The 27,240-nt window shown below is 33.2% G+C and overlaps 1 protein-coding gene and 1 pseudogene across 2 annotated transcripts in view; both read right to left on the reverse strand.

Annotated features, from left to right (window-relative positions):
- The window catches only part of LOC145291458 (haloacid dehalogenase-like hydrolase domain-containing protein 2), a 40,461-nt gene that overhangs the window by 9,970 nt on the left and 3,251 nt on the right, over nt 1-27,240 (reverse strand). For both annotated transcript variants that reach the window (XM_080137327.1, XM_080137320.1), the window contains exons 2-5: nt 24,046-24,254; nt 15,743-15,827; nt 10,320-10,402; nt 8,556-8,689 (exon numbers count right to left, since the gene is read on the reverse strand). In XM_080137327.1, coding sequence (XP_079993453.1) covers nt 8,556-8,689; nt 10,320-10,402; nt 15,743-15,827; nt 24,046-24,254 — 511 coding nt within the window. The remainder of the gene's footprint in view (nt 1-8,555; nt 8,690-10,319; nt 10,403-15,742; nt 15,828-24,045; nt 24,255-27,240) is intronic.
- Nucleotides 11,860-11,978, reverse strand: LOC145243099 (5S ribosomal RNA; annotated as a pseudogene).

Here is a 27,240-nt window from a genome sequence, read left to right on the forward strand (position 1 = left end):
TTGGGCCCAGGATGGAACCCTGAGGGACTCCAGCATTAATACTGTGGGCTTCTGATTTCTGCCCATCAACCACTACTCTTATGAGCCTATTAGAGAGAAATTATTTAATAATTGAGAAAACATTTCTAGTTATTCCATAGCTGGAAATCTTGTGAAGTAGGCCTTTATGCCATACCTTGTCGAAGGCCTTTGATATGTCAAGAGCAATTGCCCTAGAAAAGAAGCCTTTGTTGAGAGATTCACTAATCCTATGAGCTATAACCGTTAGCACATCTGCTGTAGATCTAGCAGAACGGAAACTATATTGCATGTCACTAAGAAGGTTATTTCTGCTGAGGTGGTTGACTACTTTATTTAATATGGATTCCAGCAACTTACATATGACACATAGGAGACTTACTGGTGTGTACTGAGAGGGAGATGACCTATCACCTGAATTCTTAAATACAGGACATACTGATGAGGTTTTCCAAGGTGTTGGGAAGCACTTTTCCTTAAGATAACACTAAAACAGTTTTGTAAGTATGGGGGCAAGTTCTGGTTGAAGCTTTTTCAGCACTATAATTGAAATGCCGTCAGGGCCAATTGCTTTACTGTACATACAGATATTTGTATGTTGCATAGCGTGTTGTCTGTTGTAGGAGGAAATACAGGGAGTTGATGGCCTTGGTCACATAGGGTAGAATTAGCTGCAAAGTTCTCAGCAAATAGTTTAGCCTTGTCTGATGCCTCAGGTCCATTGATGATGGTTGGGATAGAACCATGGCTACCGTAACATGATGGCCTAGCGACGACTATAATTTAGTCTGGTGACGTCATGAACATCGGTCTGTTGAAATTTGGTCACGTGTCTCATGACTAAACTGGAAGTTGGTTTAATGCTTTGGAGGGTTAAATAAATTTAAACATGCCGCATGCCGTTGAGATGTATAGTTCCAAAATGCCGAGGTAACTACGAAAATGGACCAAAAGTTACTGTGTTTTCATTTCCAAAAAAAAACGGAAATAATTTACCAGTGGATTAATGCAATAAAAAATAAGGATTTTACTCCATCTAAATATAGCAGAGTAAGTGTTAAAATGTTTGAGATATTTAAAAAAAAAAAATGCGCCTATTTTTATTTATTTATTTTTTTAGAACGTATTTTAAAATAAAAATGCAAGTATGTATATAAAAAATGAATTTTACATGTAATTTAAGTTATGTGCTTAAATAATAAATTATTATTTAGAAACTTATTTTAAATCATTTATCTTTTTAGTTCAACTATTTTACTTTGCAATATTTATATCAGCATGAAATAGATTAAACTTTTTTTTTTAAGTTTATGACCGTTTTTGTTATCCCAAAAGCTTATTAATAATTATTTGTGGTAAATGTTGTGGCCCTGTAGGTGTCAGAATTTTGGAGAATATACTTCCAAAATAAACTATTAAAATTGTTTAAAATAATAATAGAAATAATTTTTATTTAAAAAACAGTGTTTACAAAATCCGGCAATAAAAAAATAATATTTCTATTATTTTTTAAACAATTTTAATAATTTACTTTGGAAGTATATTCCATTAAACAACCCACTTTAAATGGAGAAATTACAAGTTTTGTATATGTTATTCGCAGTTTTGTGTTAGGGTTGTCAAAAATTCCCCCAACAATCTGACGCTGCTAGTGGTGCTGTAAACGAAAATAACGTTTAAAATTATGGCCATCGAGTAGTTTCCAAGATATGAAGAAATGTTAGTTTTGAAAAATGGGGGATCACTTTTCTATAAAAATTTAATGTAAAATGAGCACCCACTTTATGGCCATCGTTTTTTTTTTTTTTTAGGGCGCTTTCTTTTTAACAAATAAAAGTGAAGAAAAATGAGTATGGCCACCTTTATGTTGGGGGTTGGGAGTCAACATACAATGAACACAGTTTAACGTAAAATGAGCACCCCCCCTTTAAAAAAGTGTAAACAGAATTTTTGTTGGGGAGAGGGGGTCAACTGTAGGTGCTCATTTTACATTTAGTTGTGTTCATTCCTACATCAAAGAGGCACTTCACCTTGTTTGAAGCGAAAATGTAATTTTTAAAAAAATTGCTCGTTGCCCATGTAAAAAAAAAAAAAAATTGGCCATAAAGTGGGTGGTCGTTTTAGGTTAAATTATCCCCCCCCCCCACCTTTTTTTTAACTAACATCTCTTTATATCTTGGAAACTACTAGTTTACCATAATTTTAAACGTTATTTCCCCCCCCCCTGAAAACCTATAAAAGTGGTAATTTAAAAGGATTTTTCGAGGATGGACTAATTCTGCACATTTACCTTATTTTTTTATTTTATCGTTTTTTTGTCATGTAATTTCCTTCTTTTTTTTTTGTATTAAGTCAAACATGGTACGATTTTCTTTTAAATTATTTCTTTAGGTATGTGAACTTCATTTTCGACCTGAAGACATACAGCGAGAGGCATCAGCATTTGATGAAAGGTCTGGAAAGACAATTAGTGTTAAATTAAAAAATCCCTATCTTAAGGATAGTGCTATTCCTCGAATATTACCAAACTGTCCCTCCTATTTATCGTCATCAACCACTTTTAGAGAGTCTCCTAACGCAAAGAAAATGCGTTTAGAAAATTCTGCTCTTAAGCGTGCATTATGTGAAAGTGTTGCTGACGGGTTAGAGTTACAGAAACGTAAAACATTCCATAATATTGATGATTTAGAAAAAAAATCAACGTTTATAGATAAAAATTATTGGACTTCTATTAGGCAAGACAATACCATCATTATATGCCATATAAAGAGATGCCCATGCCCCAAAATAAAAATGTCTATGGTGATTGAACCAGACTTAGCCGTTAGAGTATTCTGTAGTGATGTGGAAATGAGTGCTATAGGGGAGTATAGAATTCCTAAACATGTAACAGAGGAAAATACTCTGCAGATTTTGATGGAAAACATGAAAAAAATAATCAAAGAACAGGAAATGAAAACTTCTAATATAAGTTCTTTATTAAAATTAATCTTATCATTTTTGCTATTAGTGCAAGATGAATCATTTATAAATATTTTAATGCCATTAAGTTCATATATGAACAAATTAACATAATGACAATGAATAAGGTTAATTATTCGAGTGAAATGATGGTATTTTCTTCCTTATTATATAACTGCTCCCCCCCCCTAGAGGGTACAGACTGTTAAGAGATACTAAAAATGTAATTTTACCATGTTATTCAACCATTCAAAGATTAACCTTATCAACTTCTATGAATCCTGTCATTGAACAACACGATAACAATTTTCTCATGTATATTAAAAGTAAGTTCAAGTTACTAATGCAGAATGACATCACAGTATCTTTACTTGTTGATGAAATATATCTCAAACCTTATCTTGATTATAAAGGTGGTAATATTGTTGGCTTAGCTAACAACAGCAATGAACCTGCCACAAGTGCATTTGCTTTTATGCTTAGTAGTGTATTCTCACAATATAAGGATGTTGTGCATGTTATGCCAACTAAATGTCTTCTAGCTGAGAACTTATTTGACATAATTAAACTTGTAATAATTGGCTTAGAAGATAAAGGGTTTAAGGTATTATCTGTTATAACAGATAATAATGCAATAAATAAAAAAGCTATGTCTTTCTTTTGTAGCCCATCAAAGCTTTCAATTGTATATCCCCATCCAGTTAGAGCGTCTAGTCCTCTTTTCTTCTTATTCGACTCAGTGCATATATTAAAATGCATTAGAAACAATTGGCTTGGCCAAAAAGATGAACGTAAATGCATGATGTTCCCAAAGTTTTCTTATAATGGAAATCATGAATTAGATAACATTCAAAGTGCTCCATTTTCTAGTTTACATAAACTTTATGCCCTAGAATCTCAATCACTTGTGAAATATTGCTATAAGTTAACTTCAAAAGCTCTTTCTCTGACTACTTTTGAAAGGCAAAATGTTAATTTGGTTTTGTAAATTTTTAACGAATATACTATTCAAGGTTTGCTAACCTTAGGAAAACAGGGATGCTTGCCAAATTATGCAGAAATCGCAGACTACATTCAAATATTTTATATTTGGTGGACAATACTGAATGTGAAAACACCATATAAAGGTTGTCGACTTCGTAATAAATATACCAATCCACTTACATTAAATAGTGATAATTATAGTTTCCTAAATGTGTTCTGTGACTGGTTAGAAACTTGGAATAGCATTCCTGGAAGAACTGGTAAGTTAACAAAGGAAACATATACTGCTTTGCACCATACTACTTACGCAATTTTAGAATTGACTAAATATTGTATAAATGTACTGAACATGGTGTATATATTACCAGAAAAGTTTCAGACAGATAACCTTGAGGCAAGGTTTGGCCAGTATCGACAACTTAGTGGAGATCAGTATAATATATCGATACGTCAGGTGTATGAATGTGAAAAAAAACTCAGAATATTGTCAGTTTTAAAATTGAGCTTACCAATTAATAATCGAACTATTGAATTGAAAAATTTAAAAGAAACTTACTGGGATGAAATGACAAGGGAGCAAGAGTTTCATGTTTATAAGTTTAATATAGATGTAACAGAAGATGATCTTAATCAATGCAAGGAAGTACTTCCTGTTATACTATACTTAGCAGGTTATTGCTGTCATGTAGTTTTCAAAAAACTGAAATGCAATAGATGCAAAAATTTAATATCCGGGAGAGAGGCTGTTGAAGAAATAGCTGAATTAAACAGCTACTTTCAGGGTATTAACAGAGGTTTTCTGCTATACTCAAATGATATAACTAATAATTTTGTCTTATATAATTATATAGTTATAAACAAACTTACAAAATGCGATTCTTTTTTACATTCGATTCATCAGAGAGAATTAGCCATGTACATAACTTTAAATATTTTGGCTGATCAAAATCGATTATTTGATGTTGACTCTTGTGATGAGGGTCACACTATTCAGCAAATTGAAAAAATGCTGATATGGAGTTCATCGAATTCCCTTATAAACAATTTTTGTCGCAAAGAGAATGACAATATTAGTAAAAAAAAAAAAGATATCAGAAAAAGAAAAATTCAAACTTTTAATTAAATTCTACAACAGATTTTTGAAAAGTTTTAATATTCAATGTTTGAAATATTTCTGCCTTAGTAATTTTGTTTATACTAACATTTGTTTGAATTTAATTTTTAACTTATTGTTTGTTATTCAGTTAAACTAATTGTTCATTATTCAATTAAACTAATTTATTGTTTGTTATTCAGTTAAACCAATTTATTGTTCGTTATTCAGTTAAACCAATTTATTGTTCGTATTTCAGTTAAACCAATTTATTGTTCGTATTTCAGTTAAACCAATTTATTGTTCGTTATTCAGTTAAACCAATTTATTGTTCGTTTTTCAGTTAAACCAATTTATTGTTCGTTTTTCAGTTAAACCAATTTATTGTTCATTTTTCAGTTAAACCAATATATTGTTCATTTTTCAGTTAAACTAATTTATTGTTTGTTTTTTAGTTAAACTAATTTATTGTTCGTTTTTCAGTTTAAACTAATTTATTGTTCGTATTTCAGTTAAACTAATTTATTGTTCGTATTTCAGTTAAACTAATTTATCGTTTGTTTTTCAGTTTTGATTTTTAAAATATTGTTTTTTTGTGAATTAAAAAATATTTATTGTTCATTTTTATTTATTTCTATTGAATAAACTTCAGTTACATACTAATCAAATCGTATTCCTTTTCTTTTTAAACTTTTTAACAACTTTTCTCCCTTTCAATTCGTTTTTTATTATTAATATTTTTATTATTAATATTGGATGAGTTTCAGTACAAAGTATCATGTTTATCTTTTTTAATCCAATTTTGAAGTTTTCTAACACTTTCTGTAAAAAATGTCTGCTCATTATCGACAATCTGTGTTCCACTTATCTTGCTTGCTAGGACCTATGGCGATGACGTCATTTTTCAGCTGACAGGCCATCTATGATGATGGTCACAATAGAACGCACGCTTCTGTTCAGGATCTTGTTTGCTATTTGCCAAAACTGGTGGGAACTAAGCCGCTGCTCAGCTACTTTGGATCTAACGGACTCTTGCATTTTTTATTATTCTTTTACAGTGGTTGCTGGCAATCCTGAGAGCAACTTTAGTCTCAGTACATCTATTACGTTGGTAGCTATGGAAAAAGTGATTTCTGTGCGCGATGGCTGCAGCACATTCTGGAGAGAACCAAGGCTGGTTGTTAGGTTTTTGTTGGAATTTTTTGGATGGTATGAATCGGTCTCTGCCTACAATTAACCATTCGGTTAGGTCTGATACTATAGAGGAATGCAGAGGTAGGTCAGATATAAATGTACGGAAGCTATCTCAGTCAGCCATAGAGTATCGATATACTCTACAGCGGAGAGGTACGTCTGAAGACTTATTACATTCCATTTTTATATATACATATATTTATTTTTTTAATTGTGTCCTTATTTATTATATATTTTTATTTTATTCCATTTTCACTTTGATGTAGGGGGCTACTGTCGGGACATTAGTTTCAGGGATAATATGTAGGGAGTTGAGCAGAAAGATGTCATTACACTTGAACTTCTGCATGTCAGTACAGTTGGGAAAACATGAACCCAGAAGAGAGTTTCAGAGTCTACCAGTTCTCAGGAAGAAACTATTAGAATAGAAGGCCTTCTTACATCTATGAATATCTACTGTGTAAGGGTGGGACTTGGCTGCTTGTCAAGTTTGTCATGGGTATTTAGTTCGTCAGAGCATCCACTATTAAAATAAATTAATGGTTGGTAAAATTCAGTTGTAAGTTACAATCTTTTAGAGGCTGAACATTCAATCATTAGTATGGGTGACACTCAAAATCCAATTGTGACTGACTTAAGACTTCTACCAAGTAATGGATGATGGACCAAAAGCATGCTACTCATGTAGATTAAATAAACGGTTCCATTCAAAATTTTGTGCAGATTCGATTTGAAAGAAAGATTTCCAAATTCAACAAGAAGAAGGTTGGAGGTTAAATTGACCAAAATATTGTGAGAATAACACTCAAGATGAGAACAGTAGTCCAAATAATTCAAATAATACGAATTAAATCCTATTTATTTAAAATCAAACTATTTGGATTTTAAGACGGCCATCTTGAAATATAGAAGAATTCTGCATGTGTGTTGGTTGATTATGGGAAAGAATACTAATGAGAAGTTGTGGTCTATATTTCATCAGAATTTGCACTACTCCTTTCCTCCCTCCTTCCCCCTCTGTTTTAACAATTGACTTACATAATTATTAAGGATTTGTAAATTTGAAGGACAATCAAAATTAGAAAATAAGATTTTTGAGCACACAAAACAAGTAGGAAAATGATGGGAGATAAAACAAAATACTAAACAATGAATGTTTGACAAGTGAATACATAAATAAATAAGCAATGCAGTTATGACATGTTTAGATGGAGAATGTCAATGTGAGCTGAAAGTAAATATCTGGGTCAAATTTAGATATTCAATGAAAATATAGTTGAATGGTTCTAATGAATTATAACTTTCATGTAATTGTTTAAGTTAATTATTTTAACATAGGATTGCAACAACTTGATTCTCAGTACAAGTATACATCTTATAGATACTTTAATAGAATGTGCTCCCACGAACTTGCAACATTTGTGCTGCCTCGATGTATGTAAATACGCCTGATTAGCCTAACAAGTAGCAGGAGCCCACATTCAATGTAGAGGTTTATAAATATTAGTTAGTCTTTTACTCAAACTACTAGACTTTGGAATTCCCCCCCCCCTTGTTTCCTAGATCCCCGATTGTACCAACATACAGAAATTTAAATGCAATGTGAACAGACATCTTGCTGCTCACTTACTTATATAGTGTCCCTACAGCAATGGTCCCAAATAGTAGCCCTTATAAACTCGTAGCACTTGTCTCCTTAGTGTAAATATCCCCAACTAGTCCATTCCAACAAGCAGCAGGATTCTACCTCTTCACTGTAGTCCTTAGATGCCAGAAAGCCATCTACTCTGATAGTTTCTTCACTCAAACTGCTAGACTTTGGAATTCACTCTGCTTCTTACTTTCCTGATTGTATCAACATACAGAAATTTAAATGTAATGTCAACAAACATCTCACTGCTCAATTACCTACATAGTGCCCCTATAGGCATGACCCCACATAGTAACTCCTTACATCGAAGTGGCAAGATGCTTTGCTTGAAGTGAATTAAAAAAGAATGATGCATTAAAGCAGCAATTAAAAGCAAAGAAGTAAAAATTAATGACATTTTAACGCAAATCTTTAACACTTTTGGCACTAACATCAACATGCATACAGCACACCAAAGCCAAGAAAAGTTGCAAAAATATAAAACTGTCCATTCACTATGATTCATTTGTGTGTCACATTTAGTAAGTGTTCATTTTATGAGTCTAAATTTTAAAGGAAGAAAAGACAAAACAGGTTTTCATTAAAAAAAATAACACAAAGCACAATTTATTGGTAAAATATGGCATCAAAAAGTAATAGACAGGTCAAACTTACATCTCCAATCATGAAAGTCTTGCTTGATTTACAATTTAGATCTTCTAATGCAGACAAATAAAATTCATTTTCGGGCTTTCCAATCACAACTGCTTTAGTATCACATGCATACTCCAAACCAGATATGAAAGCACCTGAAAATGAAGTTGGAATTTTTTTTTTAATGTAACAGATCAAATAACAGCCTTTAACAAAAACATTTGCACCACATACATCATCTACGAATACATAACAAGCTTCTTATTTTTATACTGATCTGTCACCACTTACCAAAGCCATATATTGTGGAGGCCTTGGGAAAGGTAAAGGCTAAGGGTGTTAACCCTGACTTAGAGACCCAATAGGTGGATGGTGAAACACTGCAACACCTTTCCTGCAGCTGCACTAGCTCTGACCATATTGGCTTGTCTTTCCATCGGACTTTGTCTGCAATGCCAAGAGGAAGTCCCTGGTAACTGGACAAACCTAGGTCTTCTTATCACCCGCCCTGGCCTGCATCCAAAGAACTAATTCCAGCTTCGAACTGTATAACCACAACAGATATTGCAGTGCACCCAACTAGATGCAAAATGCCATTGTCGTATTAGACAGAAGAAATTTAAATGTAATGTGAACAGACATCTTGCTGCTCACTTACTTATATAGTATCCCTACAGCAATGGTCCCAAATGGTAGCCCTTATAAACTTGTAGCACTTGTCTCCTTAGCGTAAATATCCCCAACTAGTCCATTCCAAGAAGCAGCAGGATTCTACCTCTTCACAGTAGTCCTTAGATGCCAGAAAGCCTTCTATTCTAACAGTTTCTTCACTCAGATTGCCAACTTTGGAATTCACTCTGTTTCTTACTTTCCTGATTGTACCAACATGCAGAAATTTAAATGTAATGTCAACAAACATCTCATTGCTCATCTACCTACACAGTGCCCCTATAGGCATGGCCTCACATAGTAGCTCCTTACATCCAAGTGGCAAGATACTTTGTTTGAAGTGAATTAAAAAAGAATGATGCATTAAAGCAGCAATTAAAAGCTAGGTTGTCATATGGCATCATCACATTCACACACTGAAGTTGAAGCACCGTTGAGCCTGATTAGTACCAAATGCTTGCTGAACCATTCTCTTAAGTAATTAATTTTTTCCCTTTCACTCATCATTTTTAAGCCTCTCATAGTATAATTCATCATTCAACTGACAATCTCATTAACTCATTTGATGACATTAGATTTCAAGATGACTATGATGTACTCCACAGGGAAGCAGTCCCATGGTAATGTGTTTAACAAATCGAAGTTCTTGGGCTTAAACACACAAAGGGGAAAGGCAAAATTCTTTGCAGTGGTGTTCTTGCTGTGAATGATTAACAGGCAGTTATATAATAATTCTGCTTGTCTTTCCCTTAGTTACTGTAACATTTCCAATAGATATACATAAAATCAAAGGGACATAACTCATCCAAACTTGATGCGGTAGTAGTAGTAGTATTAACACAGCCTTCCTGGGTAGGTATAATTAGTTGATAGTACAGGTGTAATATCGACCTTCTGGCAACCTTTATTCCAAATCTTTTTGTTGAATAAACCATTTTGCCAAGCTATAAGATTTTTTAAATTGTTATGCTTTAGTTGAAAACCCCCCCAAAAAACACTATTTCAAACTGAAGCCTGATAGTGCAAAGAAAATGCTATTTTAAAATGAAGCTTGATTGATCACTGGTTGAGTCTCTTCGAGATGAAGACTCATCTAAAAATTACTAATTTACTTACCTGGGCCAAGGGACAGTCCAGATTTGGTTTGGTAATATCGAGCTTTATGTACTGCCACAAGAGGAGCACCATTTTTAATCAATCTTAAAAAAATAAATTAAAATGCTTAAATTAATTATTATTGTAAAAATATCATTTTACAAACAAAAAATTTTCATTGCCTTTTATTGAATACAATTTTAACAGTTTTGTAAATGAACAGTCACGAGCAAAATTATATAAATATAAACAAACATCTTAAGATATGTAATTTTGTTTTCTTTAAAATTTGGTGTAGTAGTAAATTATAAGTTATCTCCCTTTATTAGAACTCTTTACTGACATGATCCATAGTAATGAAGCTTCATTCTCTTAAAGAAAGAATACAACTAATTAAAAGCATAAAGTGAACACCACGTGCATTCTCTTAATTCATGATTTCAGTGTTGTCTCAATATATAATGTACAGCAATATACATTTTATAATAAAATTGGATTGAATATATATATATATATATATATATATATATATGGCAAAACTGGTAATTAGTAAAAACCTGAAGAGAGTGCTCAATACTATTGCAGAGCAAATATATGTTTTATTTTTTATTACCGTTTTATCTGTTTGGTTACATATGTTTCGGATGTTGGACCATGTTTACAATCCAACAGACTGTTGGATAGTAAACATGGTCCAACATCCAAAACATATGTAACCAAACAGATAAAACGGTAATAAAAAAATAAAACATATATATATATATATATATATATATACATATACAAGGTAATCAAAAAAGTTCCATCCATTTTTAAAGAAAAGACAGAAAATGTTTCAGAGTATGTGTAACTTATACTGAGTCTTCGAAGTAATTGCCATTGGCATTTAGCACCTTCTGCCAACATGTCTAGCAGTTCAATCTCCTTGTGGTCGAACTTGAGGATTTTGGCTGTGAGGGCTGGGTGCAATTTGCTTCAATGGTAAAGGATTTCTCACATGTTATTCAGGGAGTGGAAGAGGTGGCAATCAGATGGCGGTAGATCAGGTGAATAAGGTGGATAGCACAAGTCTACAACCTAAGTTGATGCATAGTATCCTTGACCACTCATGTGACATATCACACTTTTGCGATTCACCAGTGCTGACTCCTTCTGGCGTAATGCCTGTTGCACACATTTCAATTGCTGTGAGTATAGGTCTCCAATGATGATTTTGCCCATTAGTAGCAGTTCATAATGAACCACTTGATGACCTTTGCACCAGAGACAAAACATAATCTTCCGTGGGTGCATAGGCAGTCTTGCAATGTGAACGACAGCATCCTGAGAAGACAACCAATGTCTGGAACACTTGGGAGTTTTGTACAGACTTCCCTTTTCATCACTTGTGTGTGCAGTCAGCACCAACCCTATTCAGGGTTTAACTGGCTTCCTCCGAAGGAGGGAGTTTCATGGGAGTATGAAATTCACAAGCAGTCCCCAGTCGCATGTATATCCCCATTAGGGGAGATGACGACGTTAGGTTTTTGCAACTTTTTGCAGGGAGGTGTCGACGTCCTCCTACATACAGCACCTGGACTTCCCAAATTGGTCACCCATTTTAGTAATGACCAGGCTCAACGTTGCTTAACTTCGGTGATCTGACGGGAACCAGTATGTCAACGTGATTATGCTGTATCTTTTCATTACTTGGAAGAACTTAACTGAATAAGGACATGGTATGATGGTGAAAAAGCAAATAGCCCCGAAAGACAACTCTAGACACTTTCATTCTTCTCAAGAGTTTTCCAGCTTATGGTTGGGCATGGTGTATATGTCTTTTATAATGTCTAATGTTCCTACTTCTGGCTGTCTGAATTTGTAATGATTGCAACATACATACATATTTCAACTTGATTCAATGGCTTAGTAATAGTGGACAAAATTTCTTTTGGTTACCTAGTATCAATCTCCATTCTGTTGGGTTACCTAGTAGCAATGCCGACACAACATTGCCCAGATTATTTTTACTGTACTTTTAGTTAATTATTTTTATTGTATCAAAAATAATTTTTTGAAAATAAGATTTTGAAAGTCAAAAATAATTCTTAGAATTTGTTCAGTGAAGTATTTATAGAGCCAAATAGTTATAATATACGTGCTAATGCAATGTAAATATTTATTGAAGATAAAGAAAAATATGAAGCTAGAAACTGTTTAACTAAAATAGATTTTGAGAAATAGGTACTTTCATTGTACACATGAAAGGCCATGTTTTTATGTTCAAAATCTTTACTTTCTCTCTCTCAGTTAGTGAAACTATTTAGAGTGAAATCAGTATCACAGTCACTTAAATTTTTTTATAGTGAAATCAGACAACTATTTGATTCCAGAATTTTGTTATTTTGAGGAATTGATGTAAAAATTAAATCCAAGTTTTTAGAGATGATGTTGAACTTTTCACAAGATTAGCAATGTTATCTTTTTATTAAGTAATGCTCAAACTAAAATTATGTGAAAGAACTTGTAGCATAACGAATATAAATGCTAAGTAATAATCAGTTTTAAGTGAATCTTCTGGGTGTTAACGGTTCAATCCTCAGTGTGGGTGATACTAAGAATACAATTTCATATTACTTAAGACTTCTACCCGATGATGGAATGAGAGCAAGCTACTCCTGTAATGAAATAAATATTTCTGTTTGAAATTCCATACCGATTCCAAATTTTGACCTAAAAATTCTAAAGTTTAACAAGACACATCCAAAGAAAGTCAGAAGTTACATTGTCAAAAACATTGTAATAATAACATTCAAGATAAGTATAGTAGTCTGGACAATACAAATAAGTTGGGTTTTTTTACTTTCGTAATAAAAAAAATAAGAAATTAAAAAATTTTTTTTTCATTTTTATCATGAAAATAAAGTCAGTGTTTTTTATGAATGGATTTTAAATATATCACAAATTTATTTGTTATATATTTAAAATCCAAACAAACAATGAAGTATATTTCTTTTAAATATATTAAAAATTTTGATTTCATAATAATGGCATATCCAATAGAGTATATTGCAGAAAAAATTCTCTTTAATATGATATTAATTTAATATATAAATAAATGGATACTAAATACATTTGTGAACTTAATGAAATAACAAAAAAACTTTTATTAATGAAATAAGACAATACAATTTGTTTTAAAAGTTATTTTTTTACAGTAATTTTGGTTACCGGCTGAAAATAATCGAGCAATTTTTTTTTGGAGGGGGGTATCTTCAAGTAAAAGTGCTGATGTCACATTTAATCAATATTGAATGATGATTCGCAACATTATTATATATATATATATATAGTAAGTTATAAAATATATATGGCAATTAAGCTACACTGAATATTCCGCGTTTCATCTACTCTAGGACACTTCAGGCTTATGCGTGAATTTTGTGGTTGTCTGCCGTTTTTATATACGCACCGTATATAAAAACGACAGACAACCACAAAATTTGTGCATAAGCCTGAAGAGTCCTAGAGTGGATGAAATGTGGAATATTCTATTGAAATTTTAGTTAGCCAATCAGCTTTCTCGTATCCACCGTGCCCTTTCTATCAGCCAATGAACATGCACTTATCGGACAAATGTCTATTTGACCTCTGGTTGACCTGTTCCTTTGTGTGTGCTCTATTTAGCTTGGATATCTAATTTCTTGACTTGTTTTAAATCTAGGTTAGGTTTTTTTTATGTTAATTTATATATATATATATATATATATATATATATATATATATATATATATATATATATATCGCCATATATAATATTTTGATTGCAGAAATTCCCTTTGGACCAAAGTACCGTAGGTTTGCAACAACAGATGCCACATACAAATTTATTATGTCTAGATTATTTTATGTATCTTATGTAACATTAGAACAACATTTTAGACACATTTAGTCATTATAATAAAATCCTACATTTCATCCTAGGAGCAACACCATGACAATCGCAGCATCTTTAGAAGTAGTTCTTATTTTTCCCCCTAAATATTAAGTCCTCCTTCCACCCCCAGTCAGGACCAGAAGAAAATATACATTCTCCAGATATTGTACTTGCACCCTTCGTAACTGGATCATACATTCAGAAATATAACAATCTTTTCATTTCCCGATTCAAAAATAATAAATTCTCCCTTCTCAAATTCCATCCATTCTCATTGGCTGAGAGCTGACAATTCAATCATTCCAGAATCTCCCTCTTAATACATAAACGAATGCTCCAGAACTTTTCAAATATGGCAACTCTACAAGAGGCAATCGTTTTACAAAAAATAAACCAAATATAAACATAAACAGAAAATTATCTACTAATCACCTTACATTACCTATGCACACATTAACAACATGCCACTATCTGCCCTCCCCCAAACAAAAACAAACCCTGAAAAAAAAAAAAAATTATGTACAGGTACCATTGTTTATTTTTCGCTTTTGGGGCGGCTTAGCTAACCTTACTCGATGCTATTATTTGTTTTCTTTTACTTTGTTTTATAAAAGGGCGTTTTTTTTTTGTTTTTTTTAATCTTTTTTATACTTTTTTTTTACATTTAGTTTTAATGTGTGATTTAAATTACTTACATATTTTCATATGATTAGCTACATTTCAATCATGTTATTTATCTTCTCTGCATAGGTTTTTGACTATGCTGATTAAGAAAACCTCATTTATATTTAGTATACACAAATAGTTTTCGAGATGACACTGCACATACGTTACCTTTGTTTTTGTTTTTCTATTTTTCATGGGTAAATTTTTACCATACTGCCGCACTTTTCTTTAAAATGACAACTTGGATAGGTTTTTGATGATGCTGATAAAGAAAATATGATTTATATTTGGCATATACAAGTAGTTTTCCAGATATAAAGACCTGTATTATGCACTTTAAATTAGTGGCTGCCAGATTCGTATGTACACGTGAGTAACAAATCTCTTCCTATCTGACCAACACTGCCACACACAATTTTTTTTGTTGGTTTATAGTATTTGCAAGTGGGTATCCCGATAACAATTCCAAGGTTAAATTTGGGTCAAATATTTTTACTCTCCCTTCTCACAAAATGAGATGTCTATTCTAAGAGCCGTTCTTAATATAGGGACATTGGAGTATCTATTCCGAAAGCTGTTCTTAACATGAGGAGGTTGGACCTGTTTATTCCGAAAGCAACTCTTAGTATGAGGAGGTTGTGGGTTGGGCAACAACAATCAAACTTTAATTTTTTTATGAGGGTGGTGGTGCTCCCCTGGGCAATGCCAGTTAATGAGTCCTGCTAGTATATATATATATATATATATATATATATATATATATATATATATATATATATATATATATATTATATATTAAAGAAACAACTTATACTAGCAGGTTAAACCTTTTTTCTTTTCTTTTCAGTCTGATTCCACTCACCTGAAAGCTTGATTGAGGTGTTCGTAATTAAAACTATTTGGCGATAAACCAATCACAACAGCATTAGGATCATCCTGAGGGATTCCTTAGAAAGAGGAAACATTTAAGTAAATAATACACATATACAAAATGAAAGCATCTCTCTCTCTCATATATATATATACAGTGATGATCATATTTATTGGCACGGTAAAATAAAAGTTAAATTTTGTCTAATAAATTCTAAAAAAGGGATTAAATTAAAGAAAATAACAAAGTATATTATGTATTTTTAACTGGCCTTTCCGATGCAGCAATCAGATTTTAGAAAAAATAAATAACAAAGGAACAACAAACATAATTGCAAAAAACCCTTGTTCAAAATTATTGGCACGGCTTTGTTTTTCTTTTAGTATCAGTATAATATCAATCAATTTCCGGTTTACGTGCTTTCTGAACTTTTTTATAGCCATATTATGCTTGTTTAACGCTAATTCAGTGAATAATTTTTTTCAGATAATTTTTAGATAGCGATTTATTTAAACTATTATAAGTGACTAAATTATAATTTTCAATCGCCATGGTTAAAACTAAGGAACACAGCGAAGACGTCAGGAAGCTTGTTGTAGCATGCCATACCAATGGGGAGGGCTATGATAAGATTTCAAAGAAGCTAAACCTTCCCAAATCCACTGTTAGAGCCATAATAAACAAGTTCAAATCGCAAGGCCACGTTATGAGTTTAGAGGGTAGAGGGAGAAAAAGGATTCTTTCCCCAAGAGATGAACAGAAAATTGTTCGACAAGTAAAACAAAACCCAAGGATCTCTGTTGGGGAGATTGTTGATGAACAGAGCACCTCTGGAGTGAATGTATCTCGACATACAGTTGGTAGAGTTTTGAAGAGAGCTGGTTTAAAAGCATGTCGTCCGAGAAAGACTCCCTTATTGAAGCCTATGCACCTGAAAGCAAGGCTAGCCTTTGCAAAACGTCATATTGATAAAGATGTTGCATTCTGGAAACGTGTTCTATGGACTGACGAAACGAAAATAGAGTTATTTGGCCATAATAAAGTGTCTTATATTTACAGAAAATCTGGCGAAGCTTTCCTGCCTAAGAACACCATACCCACAGTGAAGCACGGTGGAGGCAGTTTGATGTTTTGGGGATCCTTTGCTGCCTCTGGACCAGGGCGACTTGTTAAGGTCACAGGTAGCATAAAAAAGGAAGATTATGCTAAAATATTGGATGAAAACCTGAAAGACTCTGCTAAAGAGCTCTCACTTGGTCGTCGTTGGTGGTTCATGCAAGATAATGACCCAAAGCATTCGGCTAAACTGACTAAGAAATGGCTTGAGGACAATCATATTAATGTTTTGGAGTGGCCATCACAAAGCCCAGACCTTAATCCAATTGAAAATTTATGGAGAACATTAAAATTGAGGCTAATGCAAAGGAAGCCTAAGAATCTTATTCAATTGGAGGATTATTGTCAGGAAGAGTGGGCTAAAATTACTACTGAAGAGTGCAACAACTTGGTTGTAAACTATGAAAAGCGACTGAGGAAGGTAATCAAGGCCAAAGGCTATACAATTGATTATTAAATAAATCGTGCCAATAATTTTGAACAAGGGTTTTTTGCAATTATGTTTGTTGTTCCTTTGTTATTTATTTTTTCTAAAATCCGATTGCTGCATCGGAAAGGCCAGTTAAAAATACATAATATACTTTGTTATTTTCTTTAATTTAATCCCTTTTTTAGAATTTATTAGACAAAATTTAACTTTTATTTTACCGTGCCAATAAATATGATCATCACTGTATATATATATATATATATATATATATATATATATATATATATATATATATATATATATATATATATAAATATATTATCTTGGTAAGTTTACATCAACAGGGTAAAATTCAGTGAATCCTTACTGTGTTTATATGAAAGTGCTCAATAATAAAGAGAGACACTTAGGTATAAAAGTTCTAAAAACATTCTGTGGTTACACATTTGTACACATTTTTTAGGTTAAAGCTGTAAATCAGCTAGACCTTTTCAGGCCTCTCTTTAAAATGGGTACAAAAAATTCGATTTTCGAATTCATTTAGAACAGAAAACTGAAGAGGTTTTATTTACAGTTTTGACCTTAATATATCTACAAATGTTAACCCAAAAATGTTTGGATGAACAAAACGTTTCATACCTAATCTGCATCTAACAAAATAAGTTTACAAAAAAATGGAAATTAAACGGCTACATAACTGTCATCATATTTAGATTCCAGATTTCATCAATCTAAATGAACTAAGGACCTAGTGCAGAAATACTACAAAATGTCCTGTAAATCTTAAATTTCTAAAATTATCAGGTTGTTCAGAAAATAATGATTGATTTCAGAAGCAAACATTTATCAAGTTGTTTCAGATGATTGGACACCATTGAAATACTGACATCAAATGCTTTAGACATTTTTCTCGTTGTCACTATGGAATTTCTGAACAAGTATCTCACTGTCTAATCAGTTGACATTCTTTCTATGTTCTGTTGTTATTACTGACTGTTTGGGAAACATTATGATGGAGTTTCAATTCATGCAAAAAAAATTACACATTTCTTTTTGCTTCTTCATTAATACTAATATGCTTAAAAATTTCTGAAAGAAATTATTTGGACATTTAGCAAAGAGTATATCACATTATTAAACAGGTAAAATTTTGTATAAGATACTGAAAAAAAGAATGTTGAAAAAAAAATATTGGCGAATATTCTCCAAACCACTTAACATTTGTTTAGCATATCTATGAACGTTTGGTGCTTATTCAGACTGGTACTTACAGTAGCAATTAAAGTATCAAAACATAATTACAATTCGATTTCAATTATTTTTTTAAAACTTATTTTATTTTTTATATAGTTCTACAAAAATTGCCTAACGCTCTGATCCCCATTTGGCATCAATTAAAATGAATTGCTCTCATCTGGGGGAGGCTCCATGTTTTGACAAGCTTCTGGGCTTGACCTTTACTCCTGATCTGAAATGGAACAAGTACATCAAATCCATTGCCAAGGTCACTGGAAAACTGGTGAGATCCTTCTACCACTCCAGTAGATATCTCATTGCTGATGCAATTTTCTACCTATATATGAGCCAGGTATGTCCAAGGATGCTAGAAAGACCTCATCCTGCCTTTACAGAATTCAAAATAGACTTCATAGCCTTGTGGGGGATACCCTTTTCTCTTCCTTGCAACTTCTTTCTCACAGAAAAGACATTGCAAGCCTGTCTCTATTTTATCATTATTTTCATGGCAAATGCTCATCTGAGCTCCAATCTATGGTGCCCCATCACCAAACTTTCACAAAAAACACTTGTCTAGCTGAAACCACTATCAATAATTTCTCACACTCTTTATCTGTGTCCAAACCTAAGTATAGATTCCATGAACAAAGCTTTTTTCTTAGAACTGCATGTCTGTGGAACTCTCTTCCGTTTGCCTGCTTTCCAACTGACTAAAATTTGGTTGTCTTCAAGTTCAATGTAAACAAATTCTTGATGAACCGTCCCCTTAAGTAATCCAATTTACCAAATTTCCATTACTAACGATTACTACAATATTATCCCATTGACTACTGTACATTCATTAACCCTTATCCTCGAGTAGCCTCCGGACCTTGATAAGTGGTAACTCCTACGTAAAAAAAAAAAATTGTACTGAGAATTACTGTATTTAATAACTTAATATTGTATATTAATTTAATACCAAAATTATTTATACATATTCATTTTTATACAAATATATATATACAGTTTTAGTATAATTGCTGTATGTCGGTAAATATTTGGAAAATTTCATTTATGCCCAGAGATGGAGGTAATGGACCACTTGGAAAGCAAATTTGCCATAACATGTATTATTTAATCATCCTTGATGTAACCTGAATTACTAATTATAATAAAAACCGTTTCCTTACTGGGGAGAAGTAAGCTCTGCTCTTTGTGAACTTACCTTTGGATTATCATTATTATTATTATCATTAATAATAATATTATTACAACTATGCTTTTGCCTTGAACTATTCATATTATCTACCTGCAATCGATAATCATTCTTTGTTCTTTTATAGAGATTTTACTTTTTAGAATTTCTCAACTAGGATCAACCAAAAATAGTGCTACACTTAAAAGTACATACATACATACATACAAAAATAGTGCTACACTTAAAAGTACATACATACATACATACATACATAACGTGACATAATCCTAATAATTACTATGGCTTCAGCCTTTGGTCCTCTAGCGTTAAAATTTTTAAAAATTATTTTTAAAAGGAGAGTCTTCTATTTCATTCCCAATAATTTTAAAGCAAAATGAAAACTGAGCAAAAACATAAATTGTCAATTTCTTTTTTTATTTTTCTTCAATCTTGATTTGACTATTCATATTCCCTCAACCCATTCTTATTAATGAGTACATCTAACCACTTATACAGCATTTGCCATGAGTAACTATATATTGATAACACAAAGTTATCTGACCATGCTACAACAGCACCTTTTGCTCTCATTGCAACAGCAGCAGCAGCATAGTGTATGTTCAGAGTAAACGGAGATGCCTTGATAATCTTTTTTTCTTTTCTTTTTACAAGTTGGTCACCACTTATCAAGGCCCGGAAGCCACACGGGGATAAGGGTTATTGCATGTACAGTATGTTGAGATTTGATAAAGTGTCTTACTTAAGGGGACAATGCATCAGGAATTTGTTTATGTTGGACTTGAAGACATCCAGGTTGTAGTCAGGTGGGAAATAGGCAAACGGGAGAGAGTTCCACAGGCGTGCACTTCTAAGAAAGGAGCTTTGTTCATGGAATCTACGTTTTGGTTTTGGCACAGATAAAAAGTGGGGAAAATTTTTGACAGTGGTTTCAGCTAGACGGGTGTTTTTCGTGAAAGATTGGCGAGGGGGGACCAGGGATTGGAGCTCAGACGAGCACTTGCCATGGAGCTCTTTTGTTTAAACTGCAAAAGTACTTATCTATGCTAGAAGGGATGTTTGGCATAGCCCGGTTATAAAATATGTTTAAATATTATATTTTAATTTATGCAGATTTCGTATATATTATTATAGAGTCAATTTCCTATCAATTCTTATATATTATAAAGTTGTGATTTCAAAAACAAAAAATATATCCATATGACTTGGGTGCATCAGCTTGAATCAAAACTGAAACCGAACCCAAAACTTAAGAAAAAAAAATATATAGAATGGCTTCCAATGCATGAGAATTCAATTCTTATAAGCAGCTCTAAATGTATCATGCAGTTTATTTTCTGAATCGTGAAAACCATTGCCTTACATTACAATAAAAAGTTTTGGAGTAATTTTGCTGCTGCACCTTCATGATTCCATTTGTTTTTTTAATTCATAAAAAATGTGATGAATGTGTTCTTTGCTTCTGTTGAATGTAAAGCTAATAGAATGGCTTCAATTAAGAGAACATTGAGACAAAACCTGAAAGAAAATTAAATATATTAGTGATTTCGGCAGATTTCAATTATTATTCATAAGTTCAACATGCCTAGATTTAACAAAATATATACTACTAGTAGGGGTACCCGGCGTTGCCCAGTTGTTTGGGGTGTGTGCATAAGGGGGGGGGGGGGGTAAAGTAAAGAATAAGCGAAGAAATAACCCTGTTTAAATATCAAAATAAAAATAAAAACGATGTTAAACTTTTTTTAAAAAATTGGCAAAACCAAAACAAAAAAAAAAAAACAGCGAACAAACATAAAACTTCTTTAAAAAAAGAAATCGGAAAAACAGAAAACATAAATCAGGGAAAAAGATGATGGGCGTGGTCTGAAAAACTAAAACTAAAAAACACAGTGCAAAGCGAAAAGCGAAAGAAAAAAAAATGGCATAAATAACCCTTCGATTCACTTAAATTCAATGGTGCGTTGCACCCAGTGCATTCCCATTTTTTTAATGAACCACAAAACGAAATAAATCGAAATTCCCTTTGAGTTTTTTTAGTCAACTACAGAATGAAATAAAGCGAAATAAAAATGGCATAAATAAACCTTCGATTTGCTTAAATCCAATGGTGCGTTTCACCCAGTAGAAAACATAGAACGAAAAGGAATGTTAAAATGCCATTCCATTTTTTTTAAGCAACTACAAACCCAAACCGGTGTTTCTTTGTACTGTCCCTTGTGAACGGATCCGCAATGATGTAAGTGGTAGCGGGGGTAGGAGGAATTTAATAGAGAGAAAAGATTTTACAACTTCCATTGATTCTAACCGATTTTGGCCGTGAACTCTCACCAGAAAAAATATAGGAATCCACGATTATCAAGGAAGTGTAGAGGTAATAGGCCTATAACACATCTCAGATAATGCGCTGCAGTTTGTGCATATTATATTTGCATGAAATGTCTTGATTTTCAATCCTATTAAGGTCAAAATCAGAGGGGAAAAATGAGTTCATTTTTATATATATATATATATATATATATATATATATAGGGAGGGATAAGAAAAACAGACAAAACTTTTGTTCCAATCTGGTATTAGTTACAATTTATTTTCTCTTATTCAACTGTTTTGTTTTATACTGAAATCTCACATGTTTCCCATACAATTGGTTTGTAAAGTAACTTGAATATGAAGAGAATGTTGTGATGTACAGCACTCGGTCTTCCCAAATAGTCATTTAGATAGTACTAGCCAGGTTCAACATCACTTAACTTCAATGATCTTATGGGAACAATCTATATATCTATAAAAGTGAAAATTTTTGTCTATGTGTGTGTGTGTGTGTGTGTGTGTGTACATTTCCCTACCAAATAACTCTGTCAATTCTTAGTCTGGAGACTCGAGATTAGACATAACGAGTATTGAGATTTGGGAAAATCTGTTTAATCAGTTTTTGGCCAGAAATTTGTCTGTCAAGGGGTCAAAGTTCAACAATTTGACCTGTGAAAACTCTACAAACTCCTCCGTTAATATTGGGTCTAAATACTTGAAATTTTAAATGTAGGTTACTTGGACATGGATCAAACTTTTTACTTTGATATGAGCTCAAAAAAATAAATGTTAAGTGGTCAAAATTGGGGTCAAAGTTAAAAAAAATTTCACCTCTGCAGTCTCTACCAAATTACTCAGCCAATTTCTGGTCTAAACATTTGTAATTTTACATAAAGGGTATTCTTAGATAGGACAAGCTTTTTAATCGGTTTGGGCCGAAAATTTAAGCTGCCAAGGAGTCAAAGTTCAAAAGATTTGACCTTTGCAGTGTCTAGCAAACTACTCAGTCAATTTTGGGTCTTCCAGCAGCTCCTTTGGCAGACTAAGGAAAACAGTATGGGAACGAAGAGGAATTCAGCAGTACACAAAGGTCAAAGTGTACAAAGCAGTGGTCCTGACATCTCTTCTATATGGTTGTGAAACGTGGGTCCTCTACAGACGTCACGAAAAACAATTAAACCACTTCCATCTTCGATATCTTCGGAACATCTTGAACATTCACTGGCAAGACAAGATCCCAGACACTGATGTTCTTGAGAGGTCCAAGCTCCCAAGCGTTATCACTACGAGCCGCAAAGCGCAAACCCGCTGGGTAGGCCATGTGTATCGGATGACAGACTCGCGCATACCAAAACAACTGCTTTATGGTGAACTCCGGTGCGGAATGAGAAGAGCTGGTGGACAGCGCAAACGGTTCAAAGACACTCTGATGTCCTGAAAGACTTCAACATTGACGTGAACTCATGGGAAAGCAGTGCTTCCGACAGGCCAACCTGGCGCCGCTTGGTACACAAGGGCTCTCTGCTCGCGGAGGCAAGACGAACTGAATCTGCAAAAGAGAAGCGCGCTGCGCGAAAAGCCCGAGATGCTGAAGTGGCCGTCTTCAGCCACTGGTGTCCAACATGTGGCAGGGGCTTCCGCACCCGAATTGGACTGATCAGTCACCTGCGGACACACAACTAGTTGTCTATGGTCATAATCAACTCCGATTGACGAAAACGCACGCATAATAACATACTTTACAAAATATATGGAAACAATTTTCAATTATGACTGCAAAATCAAAATTCTCAAGAGGAATAACTTAGACATAACTGAAAAATGTCAAAACAATTGTCTCCCTTATGCCTAAAATGTTATTAATTTTTTGGTAATAGTTTAAAAGATGTGCAAACAAAAACTAAAATCACTGCATCTAGTATAGCTAGTGATTATATAAAAGTGTGATTTTATTGTCAAACATTTCTGAGATCCTCTCCATTTCCCATGAAACTGAAATACCTTCAAAATCTTCCTTTGCTGTTTCCTCAAGCAATAACATCGGTCGGAGTTTGTGTTGTTCAACATATCGACGAGCTACTGTGAGAGATGTGAAAATGTCATCAATGTCAATGTGGAATCCCAGTTTGGTAAGACGTTCATGAAGATTCCGTTTGCATTCCTTTGTTGTGTTCGTAACAAATTTCAGTTTCAATTTGCTCTTCTGAAGGCTATCAAGATAGAAAAAAAAAAATCATGGATTTAAAAAAAATAAAATTATCTTTAGAAATAATCAGACTGGCACTCAAAATTAAAAAACACCCAACTAATTCCATCTTTATGTGTTAAATAGGATGTACTGGAATGCGAAATTGCTTAATGCTTTTAGCAGAGTAATATTAATGATATAAGATTACACTTCACCATAGCATGTTCCTAATGATGACCTCACAATTAGAATCACTGTCTAAAAGACAGTCGAGTTTCAATTCTTACTTTTAGTGCTTTCCTGTTTAGCCATACTGAAACAGTCTGTGAAATATATATATTTCTATGTATAGCCAAAAAGGCTGCATACTCTCATTCTCAAAGAAAGGGGCTTTGGGTACTACCTCAAACTATTGAGTAATAACTAACAGCCATTTCTGCCAAACTCTACAACACAATGTTGTTGAAACAAACTCTACAACATAATGTTGTTGAAACAAACTCTACAACACAATGTTGTTGATACAAACTCTGCAACACATAGTTGTTGATACAAACTCTGCAACACATAGTTGTTGATACAAACTCTGCAACACATAGTTGTTGATACAAACTCTGCAACACATAGTTGTTGATACAAAACTCTGCAACACATAGTTGTTGATACAAACTCTGCAACACATAGTTGTTGATACAAACTCTGCAACACATAGTTGTTGATACAAACTCTGCAACACATAGTTGTTGATACAAACTCTGCAACACATAGTTGTTGATACAAAACTCTGCAACACATAGTTGTTGATACAAACTCTGCAACACATAGTTGTTGATACAAACTCTGCAACACATAGTTGTTGATACAAACTCTGCAACACAATGTTGTTGATACAAAACTCTGCAACACATAGTTGTTGATACAAACTCTGCAACACATAGTTGTTGATACAAATTGAGCAAGTCTTTAGATAAAATCAAAGTGGTTTTCACAAAAATTGGTCAATGTCGTCTGTACAAATTTTAATGGTTTAAAAGATTATGGAAGATGTATGCAAAAGAAATTTGAAATCTGTCGTGCTGTTCACGAATTTCTTTAGTGGTATAAAATTAATTCAGAGGGTAGATGTAGTTTATGTTCATGACCTTTGACTCCAAAACAAAGGTCATGTCCTTGCTAATCAACCAGGGTACTTGGCAGTCGCTCATGCTGGACAGAATTCACCTAGATAATGTGGATTTTTTTTGTCTATCTTGGCTCTATCACACCAACTGTGCAGACAGCAGATGAGATTGGATGGCAAATAAGAGCAGCACGGTCCGCATTCTTCTGTCTCAATTGGTCTCTGTAATCTTGACAGGAAATACACTTGGACACAAAGGGATGCATCTAACAAGCAATGGTGAAAACCATCCTTTTCTATGGCTGTGAGACGTGGCCCATGAGAGTAGCAGATTTGCACAAACTGGAAATCTTCAACAATAAACATCTTTGCAGCATTCTTTGCTGTCACTGGAGATTGTGTTCCAGTTTCTCTGCCGAAGACTAAACCTACGTGCCCTATAGTCCATCCTTTTTCAACACTGTCTCCGGTGGTTTGGAAATGCGGCTCCTCAACCAGAGGCTGAACTCATTTACAAGGTTTTCTCTCCCCACTCTATGGTAAATTGTATTCAACTTTTTGCTAACACACACAAAATAGAATGCATTCTTGCTAAATGGGACTTGTCTAAAAAAATGGTGATGATTTTAACTATCTTGAAAGTAAAGTTAGCAAAATTGTACAAAAGTGAACTAAATATGCGAATCAACAGGGCATGCAATGGATTGGATAAGATAAAAGCAATCTAGAAGTCAAATCTTTCTAAAAAAGTGAAATATGACTTCTTTAAAACAATTGTTACATCAGTTCTTGTACATGGAAGTAGCACTTGGATTCATACCAACCGATTGGAGTAGAAAATTGATGACACCAGAATGCTAAAAGCCACATAAGACGGAAACTCTATGGACACATTCCTATGATTTCAGCTTTGATCAAATAGAGAACCAGATTTACTGGTCACTGCTGAAGAGCTAAAGATGAAATTATCATCAATGTCCATTTATAGATGCCAAAACAGGAATGTGGCTCAGAGGCAAGACTACACAGAACCTACATCAAGCAACTAGCAAAAAATTCTCAGTGTACCTATGAAAACTTACCAGGTGTGATGGAGGATAGAGCACGATGGGACACAGCTGCTAGGTATAATTGTAGGTAATGTGATTTATATCTAGTTTAGTTTTATGCAAAGGAGCAAAGAGCAGGTGGAAGCTCTTTATGAAAATTCAATGCCTATAATTTTTGTGAAATTTTAGTAAGTTTTAGATATTAAATACTCAAATTTCCGTTTCTTTTAAATATTTTAAGGTCTTTCTTTTTTTTTTTTGTGTTGGGGAACCCATTAGCACAATCTCCCATTCAAGAATTCAAATATTTAAAATTTACATTGAACTTGATCCATAATTAGTAGACACCAATTAAGCGATATTATCAGAATTTAAATTTGTTCTTAAGACAACTTAAGCTCTTGAAACCTATCTCAGTTAAGATGACCTCTTAGCTAGTTGAGCGAGTTCTATTCTGTTTTATTTTTTAGTAATATAGATCCCCCAAAATGCTCATTCTCTACTTAGAATTTTTCCTTTGGGTTCCCGACATTGTTTTTTTTTATATCTTGTAAGAACAACATCAACTCCACAATGCCATCTCTATTTATTTTGATCCTACTTAAGTCCCACTCCAACATAGAGATTAACCTACTTGTTTAAAGTTTTAAACAAATCAGAAAACTGGTTTTCTGCTCTGAGAAAGAATAGGAAGGATCTTATTAAACTTGCCTTTGATTTTATTTGATTGTATATTTTTTTTGTTGGTGTTTTCTGTTTTCTCACTCCCAATTTTTCCAATGAAATTGTAAATGAAACCGATTTTAAACCATTGAGGATATTTTAAGTAGTGTAATCCA

Source organism: Euprymna scolopes, chromosome 2 (assembly GCF_053919585.1).
Source record: "Euprymna scolopes isolate OS-2025 chromosome 2, ASM5391958v1, whole genome shotgun sequence".
Classification (NCBI taxonomy): Eukaryota; Metazoa; Mollusca; class Cephalopoda; order Sepiida; family Sepiolidae; genus Euprymna; species Euprymna scolopes.